Source organism: Eubalaena glacialis, chromosome 3 (assembly GCF_028564815.1).
Source record: "Eubalaena glacialis isolate mEubGla1 chromosome 3, mEubGla1.1.hap2.+ XY, whole genome shotgun sequence".
NCBI classification, from domain to species: domain Eukaryota; kingdom Metazoa; phylum Chordata; class Mammalia; order Artiodactyla; family Balaenidae; genus Eubalaena; species Eubalaena glacialis.
In genome coordinates this window covers 74874353-74897916 of record NC_083718.1, presented here as the reverse complement: position 1 = coordinate 74897916, position 23564 = coordinate 74874353, and the positions used below count along the sequence as shown (strand labels likewise).

The window sequence follows — 23564 nt, the reverse complement described above, 5'->3', positions numbered from 1 at the left end:
TGTATAATATACAATATAAATGGAAGCATACGGTATATACTCTTTTTGCCTGGTTCGTACTCTTCTCTCCCTCAGCACAATTATTTTGAAATTTATCTGTGTTGTAGCATGTATCAAGAGAGCATTCTTTTTTGTTACTGAGTAGCAGAGACGGGGCTAAGGTGAGGCAAGGGAGGTGCCTAGGGTGCAAAGTGCAAGCAGGTGCTCACCCTCAAGATCCTGCAAAGGCAGCACTGGGACTTCCATGACCCTGGGAGTGGGCACCTCCTTATATTTTGCACCCTAAGCACCTCACTTGCTTCGTTCTAATCCCAGCCCTGCTGAGTAGTATTTCACTGCATGGATATATCGCAATATGTTTATCCATTTACCTGTTGATGACATATGATTGTTTCCCAATTTGCGTTGTCTGTTACAAACAAAGCTGTTAAGGACACTCCTAAGTCTTTGTATGGACTTACACTTTTATTTCTTTTGGACAAATGCCTAGGAGTGAGTGGCTTGCAGGACAGAATCAGTGTACAGATATATGGGTCTACTTCTGGACTTTCTCCTGTTTCTTTGGTATGTTTGTTTATCTTATACCAACATCCCACTGTCTTGATTTCTGTAGTTTTATAATGTTTTAAAATCTGATGTTAGTTCTTCCTCTTTGATCTTCTTTTTCAAAGTTGTTTTGACTATTCTGGGATCTTTGCGCTTCCATATGATTTTTAGAATCAATTTGTTCGTTTATACAAAAATGCCTGCTGAGACTTTGATTGGGTAGAATGAACATCTTAATAGTATTGATTCTTTTGACCCATGAACATTGTAGTATATTATCTCCACTTATTTAGATCCTTAATATCTTTTGGCAGTGTTGGGTAGTTTTTAGTGCACAGGTCTTTCACATCTTTTGTCATATTTATCCTTAAGTATTTTGTAATTTTTGGTGCTACCGTAACTTGTAATTGTTCACCGCTAGTTTATAGAAACACAGCTGATTGTTGTATATTGATCTTATGTCCTGAAACCTTATTAAACTCATTTTTTAGTTCTAGTAGTAGCTTTTTTGTAGATTTCATCTGATTTCTTACATAACTGATCCTGTTATCTGCAATTAAAGGCAGTTTTATGTCTTCCTTTCCGATATGGGTGCCTTTTACTATTTTTTTCCCTTGCCTTATTGCTTTATCTGGAAATTCCAATATAGTTTTTAAAATTGAGTTATAATTGACATAAAACAGTGTACTAGTTTCAGGTATACAACATATTGATCCTATATTTGTATATATTGAGAAATGGTCACCATAGTAAGTCTAAGTTAACATCTATCACCATACATAGTTACAAAAATAATTTTTTCTTGTGATGAGAACTTTAAAATCTACTCTCTTTGTAACTTTCAAATACGCAATACAGATTATTAAGTCCCATGCTGTACATTGCATCCCTGTGACTTATTTATTTTGTAACTGGAAGTTTGTCCCTTTTGATCCCCTATACCCATTTGGCTCAACCAATCTGTTCTCTGTATATATGAGCTTTTTTTTTTTTTTTTGGTTGTTTGTTTTTTAGATTCCACATATAAGTGAAATCATATGATATTTGTCTTTCTCTGTCTGACTTATTTCACTTAGCATAATGCGCTCAAGATCCATCCATGTTGTCACAAATGGCAAGATTTCATTCTTTTTTATGGTTAAATAAACCATATGTATGGTATGTATGTGTATATATATCACATCTTCTTTATCCATTCATCCATCAATGGACACTTAGGTTGTTCCATAACTTAGCTATTGTAAATAATGCTGCAGTAAACATGGGGGTGCATATATCATTTTGAGTAGTGTTTTCATTTTCTTCAGATAAATACCCAGAAGTGGAATTGCTGGATTACATGGTAATTCTATTTTTAATATTTTGAGGAACCTCTATATCGTTTTCCATGGTGGCTGCACCAACTTAAATTTCCACCAACAGTGCACAAGCATTCCCTTTTCTACACATCCTTGCCAATACTTGTAATTTCTGATCTTTTTGATAATAGCCATTCTAACAGATGTGTGCTATTTTGCTGTGGTTTTGATATGCATTTCCTTGATGATTAGTGATGTTAAGCTCTTTTCATGTACCTGTTGGCCTTCTATATGTCTTCTTTGGAAAGAAGTTAGTTGAGGAATAATTGAAATCTCCAACTACAATCGTGGATTTGTCCATTATTTTGTAATTTTTCTTTTTGCTTCATTTGTTGTGAAACTCTGTTATTAGATACATAAGTATTTAGGACTGTCATGTATTCTTGATGAACAAGCCCCTTTATCACTGTGAAATACCATCTTTATTCCTTGTCTTGAAATTTTTTGTGTCTGGTATTAATATAACCACTTCACCTTTTATTTGATTAAGTTTTCATGGTATATTTTTTCCATATTTTCTTGTGACTTATCTGTGTTTTTATATTTAAAGTGTGTTTCTCATAGACCATATGTAGTTTAAACTTGCTTTTTTAAAAAAATCCAATCTGACAATCTGTACTTTCTAATTAGGGTATGTAGACCATTTATATTTAATGGGAGTATTTATATGATTAACTTAAAATCTATATTCTTGCTATTTGTTTTCTATTTGTCCTGTGCTCTTTGTTTCCTTTTCTTCTGCCTTCTTTTCAATTAATTGAATTTTTATGATTCTGTTTTATCTTTTCTTGACTTATTAGCTATAAGTCTTTTAAAAAATATTATTTTAGTGCTTGCTTTACGGTTTGCAGTATACATCTTTAACTAAATAAAGTCTGTCTTCAAGTGATATTATACCACTTCACATAGAGTATAAGAACCTTTCAACAAGATAACTTCCATTTTTCCCTTTAAGCCTTTATGCTATTGTTGTTGTGCATTTTACTTTTGTGTATGTTGTAAATACCACAATATGTTATTATTTTTGTTTAAATGGCCAATTACCACTTAAAGAGATATAAATAACATTAAAAATCATCTTATATATTTACCATGTAATTGCCATTTTGGGAAATTTGCTGTCATCTTTATCTTTGGTCCTCGTTGCATAATGTGTCCTTTTCCTCTAGATGCTTTTAAAATTTTCTCTTTATTACCTGCTCTAAGCAATTGGATTATGATATACTGTAGTGTAGTTTTCTTCATGTTTCTTGTGCTTCAGGTTGTTAAGTTTCTTGGGTTTATAATTTTCATCAAATTAAAACAATTTTCCACCATTTTTTATTCAAATAATTTTCTGTCTTCCTGCCTCCTCTTTTTCAAGGTATCCATTTACATGTATATCTAGATGTTTGAAATTGTTTCACATCTTACTGATGTTCTGCTTTTTGTTTATTGATTGATTCTCTTTTCTTTCATTGTTTCATTTTGTATAGTTTCTATAGTTGTCTTTATGTTCCTATTTTTTTTCCTCCAATATGTAATCTGCTTTTAATCCCATACAGTGTATTTCATCTCACACATTCAAGTTTTATCTCTAGAAATTTGATTTACTTCTTTTCTCTATCCTCTATAGCTCCCCTTATATTTCTGAACATATGTAACACAGTTATAACTATTTTGGTGTTCTTCTTTTCTAATTTAACTTCTATATTAATTCTGAATCAGTTTCAACTGATTTATTTATTTTTCTTATTATAGGTTCTATTTCTCTGCTTCTCTTAAAGCCTGGTTTTTTTTTTTTTTTTTTTTTTTTTTTGGCATGGGACATATCTGTACTAAAAAATTATTCATTGTTTATCTGAAATTTAAATTTAGCCAGGGATCCTGTATTTTGTCGGCAATCCTATGTCCTAAGAGCTCTAGTCCCCTTGACCTCTACAGACTCTTTGTCTTCTGAGCTCAGGGAATCCTCCAACCTCTGCCTGAGTTTTCACTCACTGTGCTACAGGCTGGACGTTCTCTCATGGAAGTAAGCTTTTGCAGTTGCAGGGTTCATCTTTGTTTCCTGTCTCTCAGGGATTGCTGCCCTTTGTTGTCTGATATTCATTATGTTGAAATCCAATTTTTCATATACTATTCCCATTTTCCGGTTGTTTCACCCAGGAGAATAAATCTGGTCTCTATTGCTCTATCTTGGATGGAGGAGGAAGTCTAATTCCAGAGGTTATTATTTTTAGCCAGAGTCCAAAACATGGTACCAATGGGGGCCAAAGCTGTGTGTTCAGTACCTTTATAGGAGAGTTTTTTTTTTTTTTAGCTCTGCTCCATAGTTTCATGAAATCAGCTATCTAGGAAAAGAAAATGCTATGGATCATAAAAGGTACCTGGTGATTATGAGGACGACTCACCACTGTTGGGAAACTGATTAGAAATGCATGTCTGCTAATAAGGAAATGGGGATGGGCCATAGAGTTATTACCAAATAAAAGAATAAATCAGCACATAACAGTATTGTCAGAGTTTGGACCAAAAGATAAAGTTGGCTGAAGTTCAATGCTTGGAAAATTGAACACTAATAAGTTTGGAGGCAGGGCCAGGAAGAAAAGGCTGAGAGAGTCATAGTGGTCAAACTGGGGTCATAGAGGGGCCTAGTCCCTCTTTCCTGTCTAATAATCAATTGCCTTCTAGCTGGGGGTCTCTGAAAATAAAATAAAAGGATTTCCTCTCTTTTCTCTTTGGTTTCTCTTGGTTCAGCCATATGCCGCTATCCTCTGGGCATGTCAGGAGGTCACATTCCAGATGAGGACATCACAGCTTCTAGTCAGTGGTCAGAGTCCACAGCTGCCAAATATGGAAGGTGAGAATGGATGCCTCAAGAAAACCTGAGTTCTGGGTTGGACAGAATAACTGACTCAAGGGTCTAAGGAAGAAGCGTGGTACTTGGTGGGAGCTGGTGGGAATGGGGGAAGGGCATCAAAGTGGACCTGCTCTGCAGGTTTTCAGGCAGAGAATTTGGGGCCTGGCAGCACGTGCTGGTCTAGCAACCTCACCCTAACCACAGGGGCCCTAGAGCCACACCACCCACAGCAGATCGGCTTATTGATATGCAGTGCACTTGCTTTATCTCACGTTCTCACCATGAGCTACTGCAGGCAGTGGACTACAGTGGTACATATGGAAAAGTGCAGATTAAGTAGGTCACTGAGAGTTAGGAGACACAGTCCTCTTCTCAGTGGGTGTCTGTGAAACATCAATCACAGTGCAAGGCATCAAGGCCTTAAATAGACATTGAGGCATCCAACAAATTCTTCCCTCCTCTCAAGGATACCTCACATAGAAGGGCCACCCTCATCCATAAACAAAGTATGTTGGGTTTCTTGTGGTCTAATATCAGGGGTCCTTTAAAGCAATAAACTATTGCTTGTCAAAAATTATTGTCAAAAACTATTCAGCTTTTAGGAAGTAACCTTCTTCCTGGAATCTAGTTCTTTTGGTGTAAAGCATTGATTTCTGTTAAAATGGAATCATCCATAGGAAAAGCAACCCTGTAAACCTTCTCCATGATTTCTGTCTTAGTGTATGAAAGATTAGAGTGATGTTTGGTGGGGTTGGAAGGGAGCAACAATGAGTAGGTGCCGCCTGTGAGAGAAGGCACATTCCAGGGAAGAGGGAAGGGGTAAGAGGGTCCCAAAATAAGCCTTATAATGATTTCACAGTTTTGTTTGTGGGTAGCTCAGCCTGGAGGTAGTAAAATGAAACCAGATTATTTACTATTCCCTGACATACTCTTACCCCTCACTTTCACCATAGGTTTCCATGGCTTTTTGCTGAGCTGCCATGCTCACCCTGCTGGTTAAAATTCCACTACATTCCACAACCCACACTGCAGATCTTATGATTCCTCCCTCCCCACTCTTATAACCTGATATCCAGGCAAGGAGTGGTTAGCCTTGTTATGCTGAGACTGAAAACGGGGGGTGGGGGTGAGGGTGGTAAAATAACTCAGTGGGGAATAGAGGGTAGGAAGGGTTTCACTGCATGGGACCTCCCTTGAGATCTCTAAATCAGGATGGGAAATAAAGGCTCCATGTCATCTGAAGGCCTCTAGCTCCCTGATGGTGACTGTCTTTCTGGGTTTCATGGTGCCCCAGGAAGAGGGAACTGACCACAAGTGGGTACTGTGGTGACAGTCAGACTGGTAGGGAGAGCCCAAAAAGTCCATCTGGACTGGACTCCCAGCCTGCTCTCTCTCTTCAGCACTGGGCAGCTGCTTGCTGGGGACTGGTAAATAACTCTGTGGTTTCGTGGTTCCTTCCTCTACCCCTAACCCTCGTCAATCAAGGCTGGACTCAGAAGAAGGGGACGGAGCCTGGTGTCCTGAGATTCCAGTGGAACCTGATGACCTGAAGGAGTTTCTGCAGATTGACTTGCACACCCTGCACTTTATCACTCTGGTGGGGACCCAGGGGCGCCATGCAGGGGGCCATGGCATTGAGTTTGCCCCCATGTACAAGATAAATTACAGTCGGGATGGCACTCGCTGGATCTCTTGGCGGAACCGGCATGGGAAACAGGTGAGAAGAAGACACATCCAGACCCTGGGATGTCTGGGACCATATTTTGACTTAGGCTAGAAGAGGAAGTACACAGGTTGTCTATGTAGGTATGTGTGTCCGCAGACCTGGGATGCCCTTGTAAATGTGTAACCCAAGATGAAGGAGGGTGGGGTGGGGGGCACACATAGGGATAGCAAGGCTGCTGAGTGGATACATTCTGCTCCTTGAATTAAAAGGAGAGGTTCCATCAAAGAGATAATGACTTGGGGAATGAAGAAGAGTCAGCATAACTTCATAGCATCTTCTCACTCTTTTATCTCTCCTCAGGTGCTGGATGGAAATAGTAACCCCTATGACATTTTCCTAAAGGACTTGGAGCCACCCATCGTGGCCAGATTTGTCCGCTTTATCCCAGTCACTGATCACTCCATGAATGTGTGCATGAGGGTGGAGCTTTATGGCTGTGTCTGGCTAGGTAGGTCTCTAGAGAGAGCGTATAGACCTTATTAAAAACCCCAACCCCGATGGTGGTGTGCTGAATGGGGCGATTGGGATTGACATGTATACGCTGATGTGTATAAAATTGATGACTGATTTAAAAAAAAAAAAAAGAAAATGAAAAAAAAACAAAACCCCAGCCCCTGGGAAATAAAGGCAATCAAATCAGAAAGAGGAATTACTTTCACCAAGAATTTCACCGGAATTACTAATCACCAAGAAGTAATCCCCTCTTGGTTAGAGTAAAGAAAGGAATATTATTCATCCACCTGGGGCTTGGTGCCCCACACCTGGCATGCTGCATTCCAAGTCACTTTGCTGACTGCTGCTGAGGAGTACTCCCTGTGTGCCCAGATTGAGTCCTAGGTGGACACATTGCTTAAGATTGCAGTCTTGAAGCCTCAGGTAGTTCCCTGGGATAGGTGTTCTGAGCAGCAGGTGCATCTCCTTCCCAAAGGCACTGACACATCTGTGTTTCCTTTGGCAGATGGCTTGGTGTCTTATAATGCTCCAGCTGGACAGCAGTTTGTACTACCAGGAGGCTCCATCATTTATCTGAACGATTCCGTCTATGATGGGGCCGTTGGGTACAGGTAAATTCTGGGAAACTTTAATCATCAGAGTGGGGAAATGGCCACCATTAGAGAATAATATTTCATCATGACCTGGGAACAATAATCAATGACTCAATCAGTCAACTAGCCAATGTTTATTTAGCCCTTATACTAGGCACTGTGAGATAAATTTAGGTGAAGTAAAATATGTAGTCTTTATTTGGAAGGAACTAAGAGCCTAGTTTGGGAAGACAAAGTAATCAGAAGGAAAACAACAAATTACACAAAGTAAGGGCTAAACTTTGTGGTATGGCTCTAAGTACAGTAGCCATAATTTTTGACCGTCAAAACAAGATGTGTGGTCTGACACAAATAATAGCCTACTTATGGAGACAAAGGGACAGAAGATTTGAAGTTATAAGTATAATAAACTGGACACATAAAGAAGTTCAGAGAGAATGAACCCCAGAAATGTAAATGCTTTAGAAATTGTGAAAAGAAGGAGACTATTAAGGCTTACAATAGACAAGGAAAGATTCTAGGATGAGATGATAATTGGAGCAGAGGAGGTAGGTAGCAGGGAGCAGAGGAAGGGAATCAGGGATAAGGACCAGAATGACCTGACTATAGCAGAAGCTAAAACTGGGAACAGCAGAAGGACCAATGGATACCTGAAATGAACCAAGGGAGGGCCATGGTGAACTATGTTCAGATACAGAATGAACTTAGGGTTGGATGAGAGATGTTCCCACCTATCCCAATTCACTCCAAGTCTTGCCGTTCTTCTTCTACCCCACTTCAACACTTTTCTCTCTTAGGTTAATCTTTGTCTGCAAAGATTGAGCCTGGCAGAGAGGTTAGACCATAGTGAAGTCCACACCAGATGATGGAGGTTGCTGGTGGTTGAGAGAGAGATTAGTGAGTCTCAGGAAGAGGAGTGTGGAATTACAGCACTTCCATTGTCTTAGGTGTGAAGAATAAACTACTGCCCTCCAGCTTCCATGCCTTGTGTGAAGCTTCCATGCCCGACTCATCCGGTCTTCTGTTACTAATCACTTCCTTTCCATCTACTTAGTCACTGTTCTTCCCCTTTTACATAATCTGTCTTGGCATCATTTCACTTAGCCACACCCAACTGCCATCAACTCAAGGCACAGAGGAAATCAGAGATCAATTGAATTCAGTTTAGTTTAGTAAGTCTTTGCTAATCAACTGTTACTATGTGCAAGGAATTTGGTAGGGATTCAAATATAATAAAGTCATTGGTCCTACCTTTAAGAAGCTCACAGTTAAGAATGGGGACTAAACCAGGATATAAATTACTATGATACAAGCATAAGAGTAAGAGATACACGATGAGTGCTTTGGGATTCAAAGAAACAAGGAAGCTATAGAAGGAAAACAGAGCATTGGGAGTGAAAACACCTGGATTCATCTCATAAAATTATTTCTGTTTGCTATGAGGCTGAAGTGATAAAAAAAAAAGTATATAAGGAAAGCATTTTGTAGAGATAAAGTGCTTTATACATGTAAGTTATTATCTGATTGGAGGACCAGTTAAAACATAATAGAATAGATGAAATCTGAAATGACCCCAAAGGATGGGTAGAACTTTCACAGGCAAAGAATCTTGAAATGGCACTTTAGGCAGAGGGAATACCGTGATGACAAAAGAATCATGGTTGTAAAGTTTAGGGGAATGTCTGGGAAAGATCAGCAGTTTAGTTAACCATGGGCCATATTTACGTAGCAAGGCAGTAGATTAGAAGCATAGCAAGGCGGATTTTGTCATATTTTGGAGGAACTTGAATGTCAGGGCCAGGAAGAAGAGGGGAGGAGGAGGAGTTCTTCTTCTTTACCAACATCATCAACACAATGTGTCACTGAAGGTTTTTAAAGCTGGGGAAGAGCATGATGGGAGCTGTGCTTCAGACATGAGAAAGATACTCATTTAGGGAACATTTGTAGTCTGATTGGATACAGGGGGCAAGACAGTAATGTGAGAAAAAGAGTTAGATGAAACAATAGTCTAGGTAACTAAAACAATGGAGACAACATTTATTCATTCAACAAACATATTTTGAATGCTTATCATGTGCCAGGGACTCTTAGTGGATATGGAAGAGAAGTATAATTGACAGAAGTGGGAAACCTAGGTGAAAGACTTAGTTTAGAAAGGGATGATGATGGATTCAGTTTGGAATATAAGTTCAAGGGACTGACAGGACATTCAAATAGAGAAATAAGGCAGGTAACTGGAAATATGGCTCTGGATGAACCCGAGGAAAGATAACAAAATAATCACAGAGATTTAGACACAGTCAGCTTCCACCTGATAATTGAGGTCATGAGCTATCTAGCTGGGGGGTGGCTAAGTGATGAGATACAGAGTTACCTAATTCAAGCTCTCAGGAAATAAATAGTCATAGTAGCAAAAGTTACTTATTTAAATTAAAAAAAATTCTAAAAGTAATATATACTGTTGTAGAAATTTTAACAATTCTAAAGTATATGAAGTAAACAGGGAAAGTTTCTTTCCTTATTGATTAAATTTTGATGAAAGAGAAATTGAATAAACATTCCTTTAAATTTGTACTGCTTTTCTGAAGACTTTCATGGGGATTTATTTTTCTGGGGATAATGGGAAATATATTCATTGCAAGTAAACTTATGTTCTCCTAGCCTTCTGATCTGTAGAGAGAAGAAAAAGATGGCAAAACCTTGGAAGGGAGATCCAGGCTCTGGTCACTGTGGATAAGGCCAGTCAAATTTTATAATTTGCCAAACATTTTTCAATGAACAAATATATTTAAAAATGTACCTGTAAGGCTGGCATAATCACTCTTAATCCTTTTTTTTTTTTTTTGGTAATTCACAAATTTTACATAACATTGGTCTGCCTATAACCTCATGGGTCACATGGATTATTGCTTGAGTGTGAATATCCCAATCTCTTCATTTGGGAGACTCTTGACATATCTTCCAGAGCTTGAGGAGAGAGAAGTTCCACATGATGGATTCTTGTTCTGTCCCTCCATAAACAGAAGGAAGGGGGTCTCTTTATGTTCTCCACATAGTCAAATTAACATCAGTACACATCCATCCCACCCAGTAGTCACGCTTCTGGCAAACTCAGCCATTCAAATAGAGCCTTACACTCGGAAGTGAAAAGGCTGCCAAGCTAGAAAATAAAACTAATCCAGTGCCTGAGACTCTCACGTGGTCCATGCATTTTACTCCATGAGTCTAGTATTCTGCAAATGTGATTAAAGTTAAATATAAATCAGTATTTAAATTTGTTAGAAGTTACTTTTTCCCCCTTTTGTTCGATATCGAAGCAAGTTGTTGGAGATGTGGGGTAGAAGAAGGCATGACTGGCTTCCCTGGATTTGATTCACTGAACAATGACAACATGCAGTCAAAGGAGAGACAGAAAAGTTTCCAACCGGCTCTGGGACCCTTTATTTAGTGATGAGCAAGTGCCACCATCTGCTGTAGTATTTGTTCTGTGCATTCATTCATTTACTCATTAATGGATGAATTAGTCAAATGCATTTGATAATATTGAATCATTATATAAAGACTTGTTATGTTAAGTATATAAGAACAGGTAAGGATACAATAGATCATAGAAAGCTTTTCATATAAAATGATTAAAAAAAAGGTGTTTAAAAGCTTTGCTATTATAGAGTTAAGCATCAAATATTTTGTAAAATTCATTTATATGAAATTCTTAGTTCTCCACTGATGCAGGATAAATGAGTCAGTACTACAAAATATATTGGATTTTTCATAATTCTTCAACCTCCAAGGTAATCAGCTCTTACAAAACCTGGGGTGAAGAAACTGGGTAAAAGCTCTTCCATGAATATGTAATTAACTCCAGGTTCCTCTCTCCCTTTTCCTTCTCCTCTTTTGGCTTGAGCAGCATGACTGAAGGGCTGGGCCAATTGACTGATGGGGTGTCTGGCCTGGATGATTTCACCCAGACCCATGAGTACCATGTGTGGCCAGGCTATGACTACGTGGGCTGGAGAAATGAGAGTGCCACCAATGGTTACATCGAGATCATGTTTGAGTTTGACCGCATCAGGAATTTTACTACTATGAAGGTCAGTGGAGTTAGGCGTAGAAGCCAAAATCATGGTGTAGGGAAAAAGCATGCTGGAAAGAACCCTAGGGTGGTGCCAGCAGAATGGCATTCAAGTACATATTCTGCTGCTAACTAGCTGCATGCATTTCTTGAGTCATTTCATCTCTGGGGGCTTGTTTCTTCATTTGTAAATAAGGATGTTAGATTAGGTCACTGTTTCACAATGTATTTCGCTGTTGTTGTTGTCTCAACACCAGAGTGGACATATCCATTATGCAAAGTGGGCACAGTGTCTGGGACCCACGATACTTGTAAGGCCTATGGAAATGGTTTAACTTCTTTTACTGTCAGAGTAAACGAAATGAGCTTTAACGTTGAAAGTTATTACCTTTTTAACAAAACGGTTGTAAAATATAATTTTAACATATTTTTGTGGAGGGAGTGGCCCACAAAGGCAGTAGTGATGAGGGCCCTTGGAAGTCATTCCATGGCCCTGCCCAGCACTCTTCAGGGAGGGGACACACTCTTATCAGTAAGGGTGTCTCATTGCAGCTCTGATTCTCAATGGAAGAAGAAGGAGCTTTGTATTTTGAACCACTTCCCACCCCTGAGTGTTTCCTCCCTGCCCACAGCACTAAGAAATCATGGCAGAAAATCCCATACTGTTCTGTTCCCAGAGTTCTTTGTCTCCTATCTATTATCATTTATCTGTCTATGTGTCTGGTTCCCTTACTAGACCTCAAGCTCCTTCTCAGGCTCTGCTTTCTGATCTTTGTACCCAAGCTCCTGGCACTTACTATATACAGGCTCAATAAATGTTTGCAAGTGAACAAATGATATCCTTTATTGCCTACTCTAGCCATTTATGGTTATAAATATCTCTGCCACCTGGGTAGAAGGAGGAGGAGATATGATGAACATCAATAAGACACTGAAAATGTAATAGTATTTTCCTAACTATAAACAGAAACTTGAAGAAGCACTGGGGCCAGACAGGAGGAATTGCTGTGACTCCTGGCTGGGCCGCCATCCGGATTCTAGACCTCAGGCCCAGGGTTTCAGTTTGTCTTCTCTGTGGGACCTCCGTGACTCTTTGCCCTGTCAGAGTTGGTTATCCAATGAGTGAGATTCAAGGGGGAGGTGAGGTCGTTTTAACCCAAGTCTTTTCTAAGGCCTTAAATGTAAATTATTAGGTTTTTTGTTTGTTTTTTCTGAAACACCATCACCCAGAAGTCTGTATTAAAATGCAAGTATTTTACCTCAGGGAGAGTAAAACAATAAAAAAATTTAATGTCTTAAATGCAATAGCAGAAGTTATTTTATCAGTTAATTATTACAGAGTAGTTAAGAGTGAGTAGGTAAACTTCATTGAGTACTTGGATGGAAGCTGAAAGACCTGGGAAAAGCCCAGACTGGGTGTGCTCTGGGAAGAGTTAAGTGCAGACAATGAGAAGAACTGCAGGAGGGGACTTAAGGCCTGATTTCCATTTTCTCCGGGGTAAGGCCTTTCAGGAGAGCCTACCCTGGATGTAAGGGTTGAGGACCTCTCTGTTGGTATGGTGAGTTTCCTGATACTTAGCTCAAATGATCGTTTTTCCTTTTCTCTTACTCAATCCCAAGTATGTTTCTGAGAGAAAGGAATGGAAGAAAAGTCCATGCAAAAAGTGACCAGATTGGATGTTAAAATTGAATTCTAGGTTCTGTGGGTAAACAGATGAATAAGAAATGGTTCCTACCTTGGGGCAATTTGCAGTTCAGTGGGGGAAGACACTATTTATTTGCAAAAGAAGGTATGTAGAATGACATGGGGACCCTGAAGAAGGGAAACTGTATCATTCCCAGTAAATAAAAATTTGTTATTCTTGGCACAAACCTGGAGTCAAAAAGAAAATGCATGTCTACTATATATCACACTCACATGTTAAGATGATAACATCTCCTAGTCGGATTAATAGCTATTAGTTAAATGATGAGAACAGAAGAATCAACACATACCCAATCTTCCAGTGTGTTGCTCGTAAATGGCTCTTGGGAAGTTGTAAAATGTGTGTGCAATCGTGTGTTAACACATTATTCTTTACAGGTTTATGGGGGGGTGGAGGGAAATATGCACAGTAACGAAACTATGTGTGCTTCAAGGATAAATTTATTTGTATTGCTGAATAATGTGTATACCCAATATGTACCTATGAACATGTGTATCAATTCATTATATATCATTGGGAGAATTTCTAGTCACACAAATAATAAAATGTATTTTAAAGTCCTCATAAAGTTATAATATTTGCTCAATTGACTTTGATCTTCCTGAGTCCCCAGCAGCTCCTGTTTAACTAGTTTATCACAGAACAAAATTATTCAAAAGCATATGTCTGCATTTAGAAGGTGCCAGAAACTTCTCAGGAGCTGACTCAGAGCTAGTCTTCTCAGGACTAGCAGGCCAAGCATGTGTCTACCATATTTTAATTTTTCTGAGACAAATGAAAAGTAAAAGATGACCTTCAGGTCACTGAAGTCTTCTAGAGAGTAGTTTTTTGCTTCTTAGGCAAAATACTGCCTATTTTCCTCCCTGCCCTGATTATAGTTAAAATACAGCATTTAAAGAAAAGCAAATCCACAGAGCATTTAGAAAATGAAAAATTACATATATCAAAACAAATGGGATACATATAAAACTACACTGGATAAAATTCGTGGTACTGAATACGTTCTTCATTATTTTTTTTTTTTAATCTTTATTGGAGTGTAATTGCTTCACAATACTGTGTTAGTTTCTGTTGTACAACAAAGTGAATCAGCCATATGCATACATATATCCCCATGTCCCCTCCCTCTTTAGCCTCACTCCCACCCTCCCTATCCCACCTCTCTAGGTCATCGCAAAGCACCGAGCTGATCTCCCTGTGCTATGCTGCTGCCTCCCACTAGCTATCTATTTTATGTTCGGTAGTGTATATATGTCGATGCTACTCTCACTTTGCCCCAGCTTCCCCCTTGCCCCCTACCCCATGTCCTCAAGTCCATTCTCTATGTCTACGTCTTTATTCCTGCCCTGCCACTAGGTTCATCAGTCTAACATCAAAGATAAATGCATAAACCAATTAATTAAAGTCAGAACACTATAGAAATGATCATAAATCCAAGAGCTTATTCTTTGGAAAAATATAAAATAGAAAAAATTTTATATTACAAATCAAGAAAAAATAAATTGGAAGAAAGAGATTCTGAAACATATATACAAATGCATTTTTAAATATATTCTATTTATTACATAAATATATTAAGTCCACAGGAGAATGAAATCCTATGCTATTTACTTGCATTCTAGAAGGATTCCCTAAACATCTGTAGGAAAGATTATTACCTTCCCCACAGGCTACTTATCCAACACTTTGCAGATTTCAAAACATCTGAAAAATCTATTGAAGCTGTAGTTGGTATTTCTTTGATTTTGTTCTTAGCCTTGTTCCATTTACATGTGTTCGATAAACTAGAACTGTTAATTCATCCCAAGGAAGGTACAACAAAAAAGCTACCTTCCTAAAGGCCTTCTTTTCTCATCTCAGAAAATATCTGTGAGGAAGATTTGATGCTCTCATCAGAATGGCTTTACCTAAACTGAATTTAATTAAGAGAGATAATTAAGTTTTGTGTCTCTGGCTGACAAATGCTAATACCCGGCAGTCGAAATGAGATTTCTAAAGAGAAAGATGAAATTATATTGGATTGTGTATTATTTCAGGTTTCTCATCTAAACCTGTTGAAAGAAGTGTACTGGCTTTGGAATGTACATAGGAGAAAGTGGTTCAGAATAGCTCCATTCTGGGCAGATAGCAACCGTGGTTGAGAGGATTGCAGTGGTTGAGAGGGTTATAGAGCAGAGAGTGTTAAGGGCAAGGAAGGAACTGAGAGGATGCTGGTCCAGTCCTCATTTAACAGATAAGGACACTACTCCCAGCAGCATGCAGTGAGGTAGGCAGGGGAGCACAATTGCAAAGAGGTGACTGGGGTAGCAGCCCAGGTTTTATAAGGTATCACTGCCACTGTGAGATTCCTAGAAGGGAAAAATGCAAGAATGCAGAGCACCAATTATTCACCAAGGGTGGTGCTCAGAGAAATTTGGCAGGTCTAAGATCTTACTGGGTTAGGTAGCACTGTGTCCCCAGTGCCACCCAACAGGGTCACCCTGTCACTCACATGCCTCTTTCTCTGCCAGGTCCACTGCAACAACATGTTTGCTAAAGGTGTGAAGATTTTTAAGGAGGTACAGTGCTACTTTCGCTCTGAAGCCAATGAATGGGAACCTAATGCTGTCTCCTTCCCCCTTGTCCTGGATGATGTTAACCCCAGTGCTCGGTTCGTCACGGTGCCCCTCCACCACCGCATGGCCAGTGCCATCAAGTGCCAATACCATTTTGCTGACACCTGGATGATGTTCAGTGAGATCACCTTCCAATCAGGTTGGGAGCTTGGGGGCCCCTTAGGGAACTGGGAGCAGGGTGGTGAAGGAGGAAGGCGGTGTCCAGAGCTTCTCACTGGCGGGTGTCTGAAAGGAGGATGGTTGTACAGGTGGCTTCTCATGAGTAGATAGAGGGACTCTTTTCTGCAAATAGTGTAGTTGTGGAAGGGTAGGGATGAGGATGTGGAAGTGGACAGAATGTTTACTTGGCTCTCACACACATTTGTCTAAAAGAGATGTAAGATAAAGGATTAAAGAAAATGAGTACAATGTATTAAAACCTTTATGTAAATCAAGCCAGTTAAGGGGAAGCACACCTGAACATTATTAAACTATTTAAATGAGGATGTCTAAATAAAAGTAAAGAGAGCAATGAACCCTCATCCATCACCTAGCTTTACTAACCATTGATTTTTTTTGTCATGCTTGTTTCATTTATTCCTCCCTTTTTGGTATAGTATTTTGAAGCAAATCTGAGACATTATTTGATTTCACTACTAAAATTTTAGAATACACCTGAGAAAATAACATTACCTTCTTAATAATGCCATTATAACATCTAACAAATTTATTAATAAATAATTCCTTAATATAATATAATAGCCAGTCCACGTTCAGGTATCCCTGATTGTCTCATAATGTCTTACTACAGTTGGCTTGATTGAATTAGGATCCAACTAATTAGCCCCTCTTGGTGTATTTCCTTTATTATATTACTAGGTGGTATCTCTTTTACCCTAAAACAGTTTTTAAAAAAAATTCCATTCTGGTTTGGCTGATTACTTTCTGTGGTGTAATTTTACTGGAACTTCTATCCTCTGTCATCCTGTAGACTGGTGGTTATATCTACAGGTGAATTTGATTCAAATTCAATATTCATTTTTGCCAAGGATTTTTCATGGATAGTGCTGTGTACTCGATGCTGAACCTCATCATGGGGATGTTATGTTAGAATCTCTTACTTTTAGTGATGCTAAGATTGATCTCTGGGCTCAGGTGGTTATCCTTTCATGGAAAAGTTCCCAATGAACTTTCTTCTTAGGTTTTATCCTCCATTGATGACCACTGCTTAAATTATTTCATTAGGAGTTGCTAAATGGTGATTTTCTAATTCTTTTATTCCTTCTGCATTTATTAGCTGAATTTCTTCTGAATAGGAAAACTATTCCCCATATGCTTGTTAACCCTGAAATACAGTTCACGTTGGAAGGGCAGCATACATAATTAATTTTTTCATCAATTTACAGAGTAATGAGTCAATGCTCTAGCAACCTTCAGTGGTAGCTAATAGATTTTATTTTGTTTTTCATCCTCACTAACATTAAAGAGGACACATTTTTAGACGTGTGTTTAAAAAAGGATTTTTTAAAAATTTACTTATTTGGTTGTGCTGGGTCTTAGTTGCAGCAGGCGGGCTCCTTAGTTGCAGCTTGCAGGCTTCTTAGTGGTGGCTCGCCAGCTTCTTGGTTGCAGCACATGTGTTCCTTAGTTGCGGCATGCGAACTCTTAGTTGCAGCATGCATGCAAAATCTAGTTCCCTGACTAGGGATCGAACCCAGGCCCCCTGCATTGGGAGTGTGGAGTCTTATCCACTGTGCCCCAGGGAAGTTCCCTCTCTGAGGATTTAAATCTTATGACAGGATTCTTTACCTGCCTTAGAGAAGCATCCATCTCTTATTCAAAATAGAAGTCACTAAGTATCATATATGTACAGTTGACCCGTGAACAACATGGGTTTGAACTGCACGGGTCTATCTATATATGGATTTTTTTCCATAGTAAATATTACAGTACTACATGATCCACAGTTGGTTGAATCCATGGATGCAGAACCTCGGATATGGAAGAACCATGTGTATGGAGGGCTGATTTTAAGTTATATGCAGATTTTCCACTGCACAGAGTACTCAGCGCCCCTAACCTGCATGTTGTTCAAGGGTCAATGGTACATCTCAAAGAGGAATATAATTACTTAATTCAATACAGTTTCTTCCTGAGAATCTCTTCTTTTTTATTCTACTGACCAGAGTCCTTTTAGACACTGTCTTGAATCTCAGTCTTAAGGGTCTGACTTTTACAGCACTTATCTGATTGTTCCTTGTATATCTCCTTCACTGTTACTTCCTCTTTATACCATATACTACTTACAATGAACATGTGTGCATTCATGCATAAAACATTATTGAGCATCTACTATGTACCATGCACTGTCTTAGTTATTAGGTTACAATGACAAATAAGACAATGTCCTTGACCTAAAGATGCCCAATGTTTCATAGAAGATGGATGAGTAAACTTAAAATATGAAACACTGTGGTATGTACTAAGTGATATATGCACTGGGTACTACGGAGCCAAAGAAGAAGTAAATCCAAATCAGACTGAGGCAGGAGTATATTATTTGGGGTAGGGTGGGCTACTGTAACAAATACTCCAATAACTTATTATTGCTGACTAATTATTATTTATTATTACTGATAGTCTTTGCATATTCTAATTCTTGACCCCCTTGATTAGACAATTCAGAGGGAAAAATTAGTTACCAACATCAATCTGTCAAATACACTTTTGGGAGCTAGTCCTAGAAGCTTCAACATCACTGTAAATGATACTCTAATTTATTTCTAAGGATGAAGGCTTAATTTATAAATTAAAGAGCTAGGACTATGAGGCATAGTGAAAACTATTTTGTAAAACACCGTAATTTCCTTGAAGGGAAAGAGCATCTTAACCCTATGTCTGTCCTATGTCTACTTACCCATTGTATTCTCTCTACATTTTGTTGAATTTGGATCTCACTTCCTATGCATGATTTATGATAATGTGTGGTCACAGCCCTCTGATCGCTCTCTTTAACTTTTTTGTACCATGACACTTAGTAGGTAATAATTGAAACAAAATTTTTACAAAAGAAAAGTTGCCCTTACTATTTAGATGAATGGCGATATTTTTTACTTAATATATTATAGGATTTCATTTCTAAGAAAGGCTTGTAGCAACCCAGTAAATTGATTTCACAAAGTGCTAGCTTAGAACCTGCCTTCAGAAAAACCACTACCGAGCTGTCTTCTCCCTAGCTCTGACTCACTCTTGTTTTGTGACAGATGCTGCTATGTACAACAACTCTGGAGCCCTGCCCACATCGCCTGTGGCACCCACAACCTATGGTATGTATGCTTCTTGGTTATAAAAATTAAGTTGAAGGGACCTCCTGGAGGATGAAGAAGGGTGGAGATTTTCAGAGGCTTGACTGTGTAGCAGGCTTGATACCAGGTGGCTTTCAATGAAGAGAAGCTCTGGAAAGATAGGACAGCCCACCTCCAAAGTTAAGGGCCCAACCTCACTCTCTTCCCTGCTGGTCCATGTGACTCTTCTGCGGAGGCAGAGTCTGGAGCTGTTCCAACTGCTTCTTAGAAGTTTGGGAAGCTTGGAGCAAAAACAGGGAAAGGGATATTTCTAGGTGAGACCCATTGTAGGGATCTCAATGAATGAATGGAACAAAAAACTAGTCCCTCCAATTGGAGAAAAATATGGAAAAGTGTATGCATTGCTTCAGACAGTCACTGGCTGTATAAGTCAGCAATCTGGGAAACACATGATCAAGTGTCTCCAAAGAGGACTCTCAGCTACGTTGGCATGTCTCAATGCAGAGTGAAACTGATTCTTCACCTGTTTTTCATGAGGTGTGATTAGGGGCCATGGTATAAAGGGAGCAAAATTTTGGGAGGAATGGAAAACCTCTCCATTATCCAGTCTAATACATGAGGAAGAAGAAGCTACTGTCCCATGGATGAGGACTGTAGGCTATAGGAGCACAGTAATACAAGAGTAGCAAGACCAAGTGTTAAGTGGCATCTTGTGGAATTATCCTGAAGGAATAGGTTCTGCCTTCTTATCTCTAGTCCAAGCCCTTATGCTTTTCCTTGCCCTTTGAGATGATAATATTCTTCGTCCTTCTTTTCCTGGTTACAGATCCAATGCTTAAAGTTGATGACAGCAACACTCGAATCCTGATTGGCTGCTTAGTGGCCATCATCTTCATCCTCCTGGCTATCATTGTCATCATCCTCTGGAGGCAGTTCTGGCAGAAAATGCTGGAGAAGGTGAGGAAGTGCAGGACAATCATGGGGTAGGAAGCTGCTCCATCCTTTCCTGTGCTGCTTCATTAATATCCAAGCCAAGTTTCTCACAATTCTATTGCTACTTCTTTTTGTACTTGAAAGTTATGGTTGGCGAGAACCTGCCAGTCCAGTGGTTAGGACTCTGTGCTTCCACTGCAGGGGGCACATGCTTTCCCCCTGGTTGGGGAACTAAGATCCTGCATGCCACGTGGTACAGCCAAAAAAAAAGAAACTTATGGTTATGCATCCTTCTGAGTGCCTCCTCAGATTCTTTTAGTCTAGGCCAAATGATCTATAGAATTTCTATTACATTTGTCTAACACTTTACAGTCTGCAAAGACTTTTTCCTTGATTTTACTTGAACCTCACTGAATAATTGTGAGTTGGGCAGAGTAGTTATATTTAACTGTTTTGCTGATGAGAAAATGTGATGTGCTCAAGGTCATACAGTCAATATCCTGCTTTCTATGCTTGTTCTAATTGTCAGCCTTGAAATTTGTTGACTTCTTTTCTTCTAAAATATATACCTTCCACCACGGATGGAATATCTATGGCTTTTCTTGGTGTCTTAGACCAGATAGCAATTCTGGGCACTGCCGCTAAATGTGTGATACTCTTGGGGTTTGCTGATGATAAAGTGTTTCTACCTTTGGTCATGGACATCGTCCCTGGTCAATGAGCTCAAATGGATGTGGACTCTGAGAGATCATAGATACTCTGAGCTGTGAGGCTTTGAGGTGCCCGTCGAGGGCAGGGAACAGGAGGGAGGGTATAGGCTGATTGTGTTTATAGCCTCTGTATTTGGGGATGGGATCTCAGAGGAGACCAGTGCCTATGTAGAGTACATAGCAGAAGAGGGGAAAGGGCGCTGTGAGAATGGACTGGAACCTTCTGAACTCTTTGTGGGTAGGACAAGAGGAAGGAGCTGAAATCAGAGAAGTGAGGGGAATGACCCAGACAAGTAGCATGCAATTCCTTCTGATCTGTTACACATTCAAGTTCTGAGATGATTGAGGTTTATTTTAAGGTCTTTAGGCAGGAATATTTCACAGAAGAGAGGGTCTCTTTGCTTCCCACAGAGACTTCTAACATTAGTCTAAAAATTAAATTAAAGCTTTCAATCCATAAATAGTGACTGAAGGCTGAAAGGCAGAATCCACAGAGAGCTCACCCACTGGCATGATGAGGCAACATCAAAACCTTTTGTCTTTTAGGATGCTAGAACACACTTGGTATCTGAATTCCAGGATGCGGGGTAGCAAAGAGTGGTGATGGTAGAAGCTGATGGTCTGACGGTTCATTGGACAGCTTGAAGCTGTGTTCTTACGGAACAGTCTGTTATGACTGCATTTTAGTTGAGGGGGGAGAGTCTGTGTTCTCTACTCTGTGAGCTATTTTTCTCTTTATTTGAGTCAGAATTTACCACTCTTTGAGTCTTTCTTCTGAGTCCTACTGCAATATATTCATGGGCTGGGAGAAGAATTTTGTATTGGAGACTCTCCAGGTAAAAGGGAGAACAAAAATTTTGCCCTTGTATATTTAATTTGGTCCTTCAAGAAATTCTTTCTGTCCCTGTACATCCTGAGTAAGATAACTCAAGATGCTCTGGAATGACACAGGATTTCTTCTGGGGGAAAGAATTTTTTTGCAGAAGACCCTTAAGCATACCTATGTATTCCAAATACATTGCTCAAAATAGCCTTATGCTGTAGCATTATCTGCAGGATACTTACAATGGTGTCCTCAGAATTCTCTCTTTGAGGGAGTCAACCTATATTTATTGAGTACCTACTATGTGCTGGGCTCCATGCTTAGTATTGAGGATATTACTGCAACAAAGGAACTCTCAGTCTAGGGTATGGAGCAGACATCTAAGTTTCTCCACTGAGCACCCAAAGTGTGTTTGTTGGAGTAGAACGTTTCACGTGTTTAAATCCAAATAGTCACATATACTTAGATTATGAGATTTTCCTTTTGAAGGAGCAGGCAGGTCATATTAAATAGAATGATGGAACAATTATCTGTTTTATTCTTCTTACTCCTCTGTTAGGTATAATTCATGTTAGTATCCCTAGCACCTAGGGCTTTCCTTTCTTATTTTGTAGCCATTTTATTTTTGGTTAGTAAAAATGCGGGGTCAAGGGGGTATTACCCTAATCTACAACGCCAGAATGGTCAGGTGAACTACAGATTCATCATGTTACAGCACATTTGTTGTGTTAATGAGCATTTTAATTTATGCCTACACAAAATCAATCAGTTGAGTGGTGTCAGGAAAACCCATTATTTAACAGAACATTGAAAACCCTAAGATTGAGAAATTCTTTGATTTGCTACTGATAGGTTCTAACAGTGTCACGTGAATAATGTTTGTAAGTGTTTCAATGGAAGTTAATTAATGTTGGCAGTGCAGAAATTTGGAAGTCAAATTCTGCCTTGAAGAAATGAAAGATGATTCTGAGTTTCTACAACACAGGCATTTGTGGAACCAGACTGAACCCCTGTCACTTGCATTGCTTCTGGAGTTTGAGTAGTAAAGAGTTATTTCATCTGAGTGGAAGAGCTGGGTTTAAGAAAAGGAGGGAGTGATGACCCCTTTTGTGTCAACATGCCTTTCTCCCCTGTCCTTCTCTTTCAGGCTTCCCGGAGGATGCTGGATGATGAAATGACAGTCAGCCTTTCCCTGCCAAGCGAGTCCAGCATGTTCAACAATAACCGCTCCTCATCGCCAAGCGAGCAGGAGTCCAACTCCACTTATGATCGCATCTTTCCCCTTCGCCCTGACTACCAGGAGCCGTCCAGGCTGATACGGAAACTCCCAGAATTTGCTCCAGGAGAGGAAGAATCAGGTGAGGATGAAACAGTGAGCAGAAAATTGAGGGACAAGATTTATGAAGGGGTGACACTATTGCTCCTACTCAACCAAGTCTAATTTTAGCCTAGAGAAGTCCACCTTCTCCTGGGAAGTCCACACTGTCTTTCTAGATTTGGTCTACTGCTGCTCCTAATTGAATCTGGGCATCTCTCCTTTGCTACTGCACGTAGCAGATGTTTGGAGGGACCCACATGTCAGAAGAAGAAAAATAAACAAAATGCGTTACTAAGGCGTTAACACCGGAAGAACCTAAGCAGTCCAACTAGTCCAACCTTCTCATTTTTCATAGGAGGAAAGTGAGAAGGCCCAGATAAGGTACTCACCCAACATCAAACACCAATAGGGGTAAATTCAGGACTAGAATTTCACTTGGAGAAAAAACAATGAAGCTAAAGAGATCCTAGAATTCCCAGGTTTTAGTCACCTAGATAATTGAGTTATTGAACTTTTGTTCATTTCTCTTTGGTGAAAATTTACTTGACTAATACAAGATTTTATTACGAGAGCAAATATTTCTTGTCT

General features: G+C 39.3%; 1 protein-coding gene across 2 annotated transcripts in view; it reads left to right on the top strand.

Annotated features, from left to right (window-relative positions):
- DDR2 (discoidin domain receptor tyrosine kinase 2) overlaps positions 1 to 23564 on the top strand; it is a 159060-nt gene that overhangs the window by 117428 nt on the left and 18068 nt on the right. For both annotated transcript variants that reach the window (XM_061183165.1, XM_061183164.1), the window contains exons 4-12: positions 4641 to 4743; positions 6229 to 6460; positions 6770 to 6917; positions 7428 to 7533; positions 11423 to 11606; positions 15804 to 16047; positions 19151 to 19213; positions 20019 to 20149; positions 22806 to 23016. In XM_061183165.1, the coding sequence (XP_061039148.1) occupies positions 4641 to 4743; positions 6229 to 6460; positions 6770 to 6917; positions 7428 to 7533; positions 11423 to 11606; positions 15804 to 16047; positions 19151 to 19213; positions 20019 to 20149; positions 22806 to 23016 (1422 nt within the window). The remainder of the gene's footprint in view (positions 1 to 4640; positions 4744 to 6228; positions 6461 to 6769; positions 6918 to 7427; positions 7534 to 11422; positions 11607 to 15803; positions 16048 to 19150; positions 19214 to 20018; positions 20150 to 22805; positions 23017 to 23564) is intronic.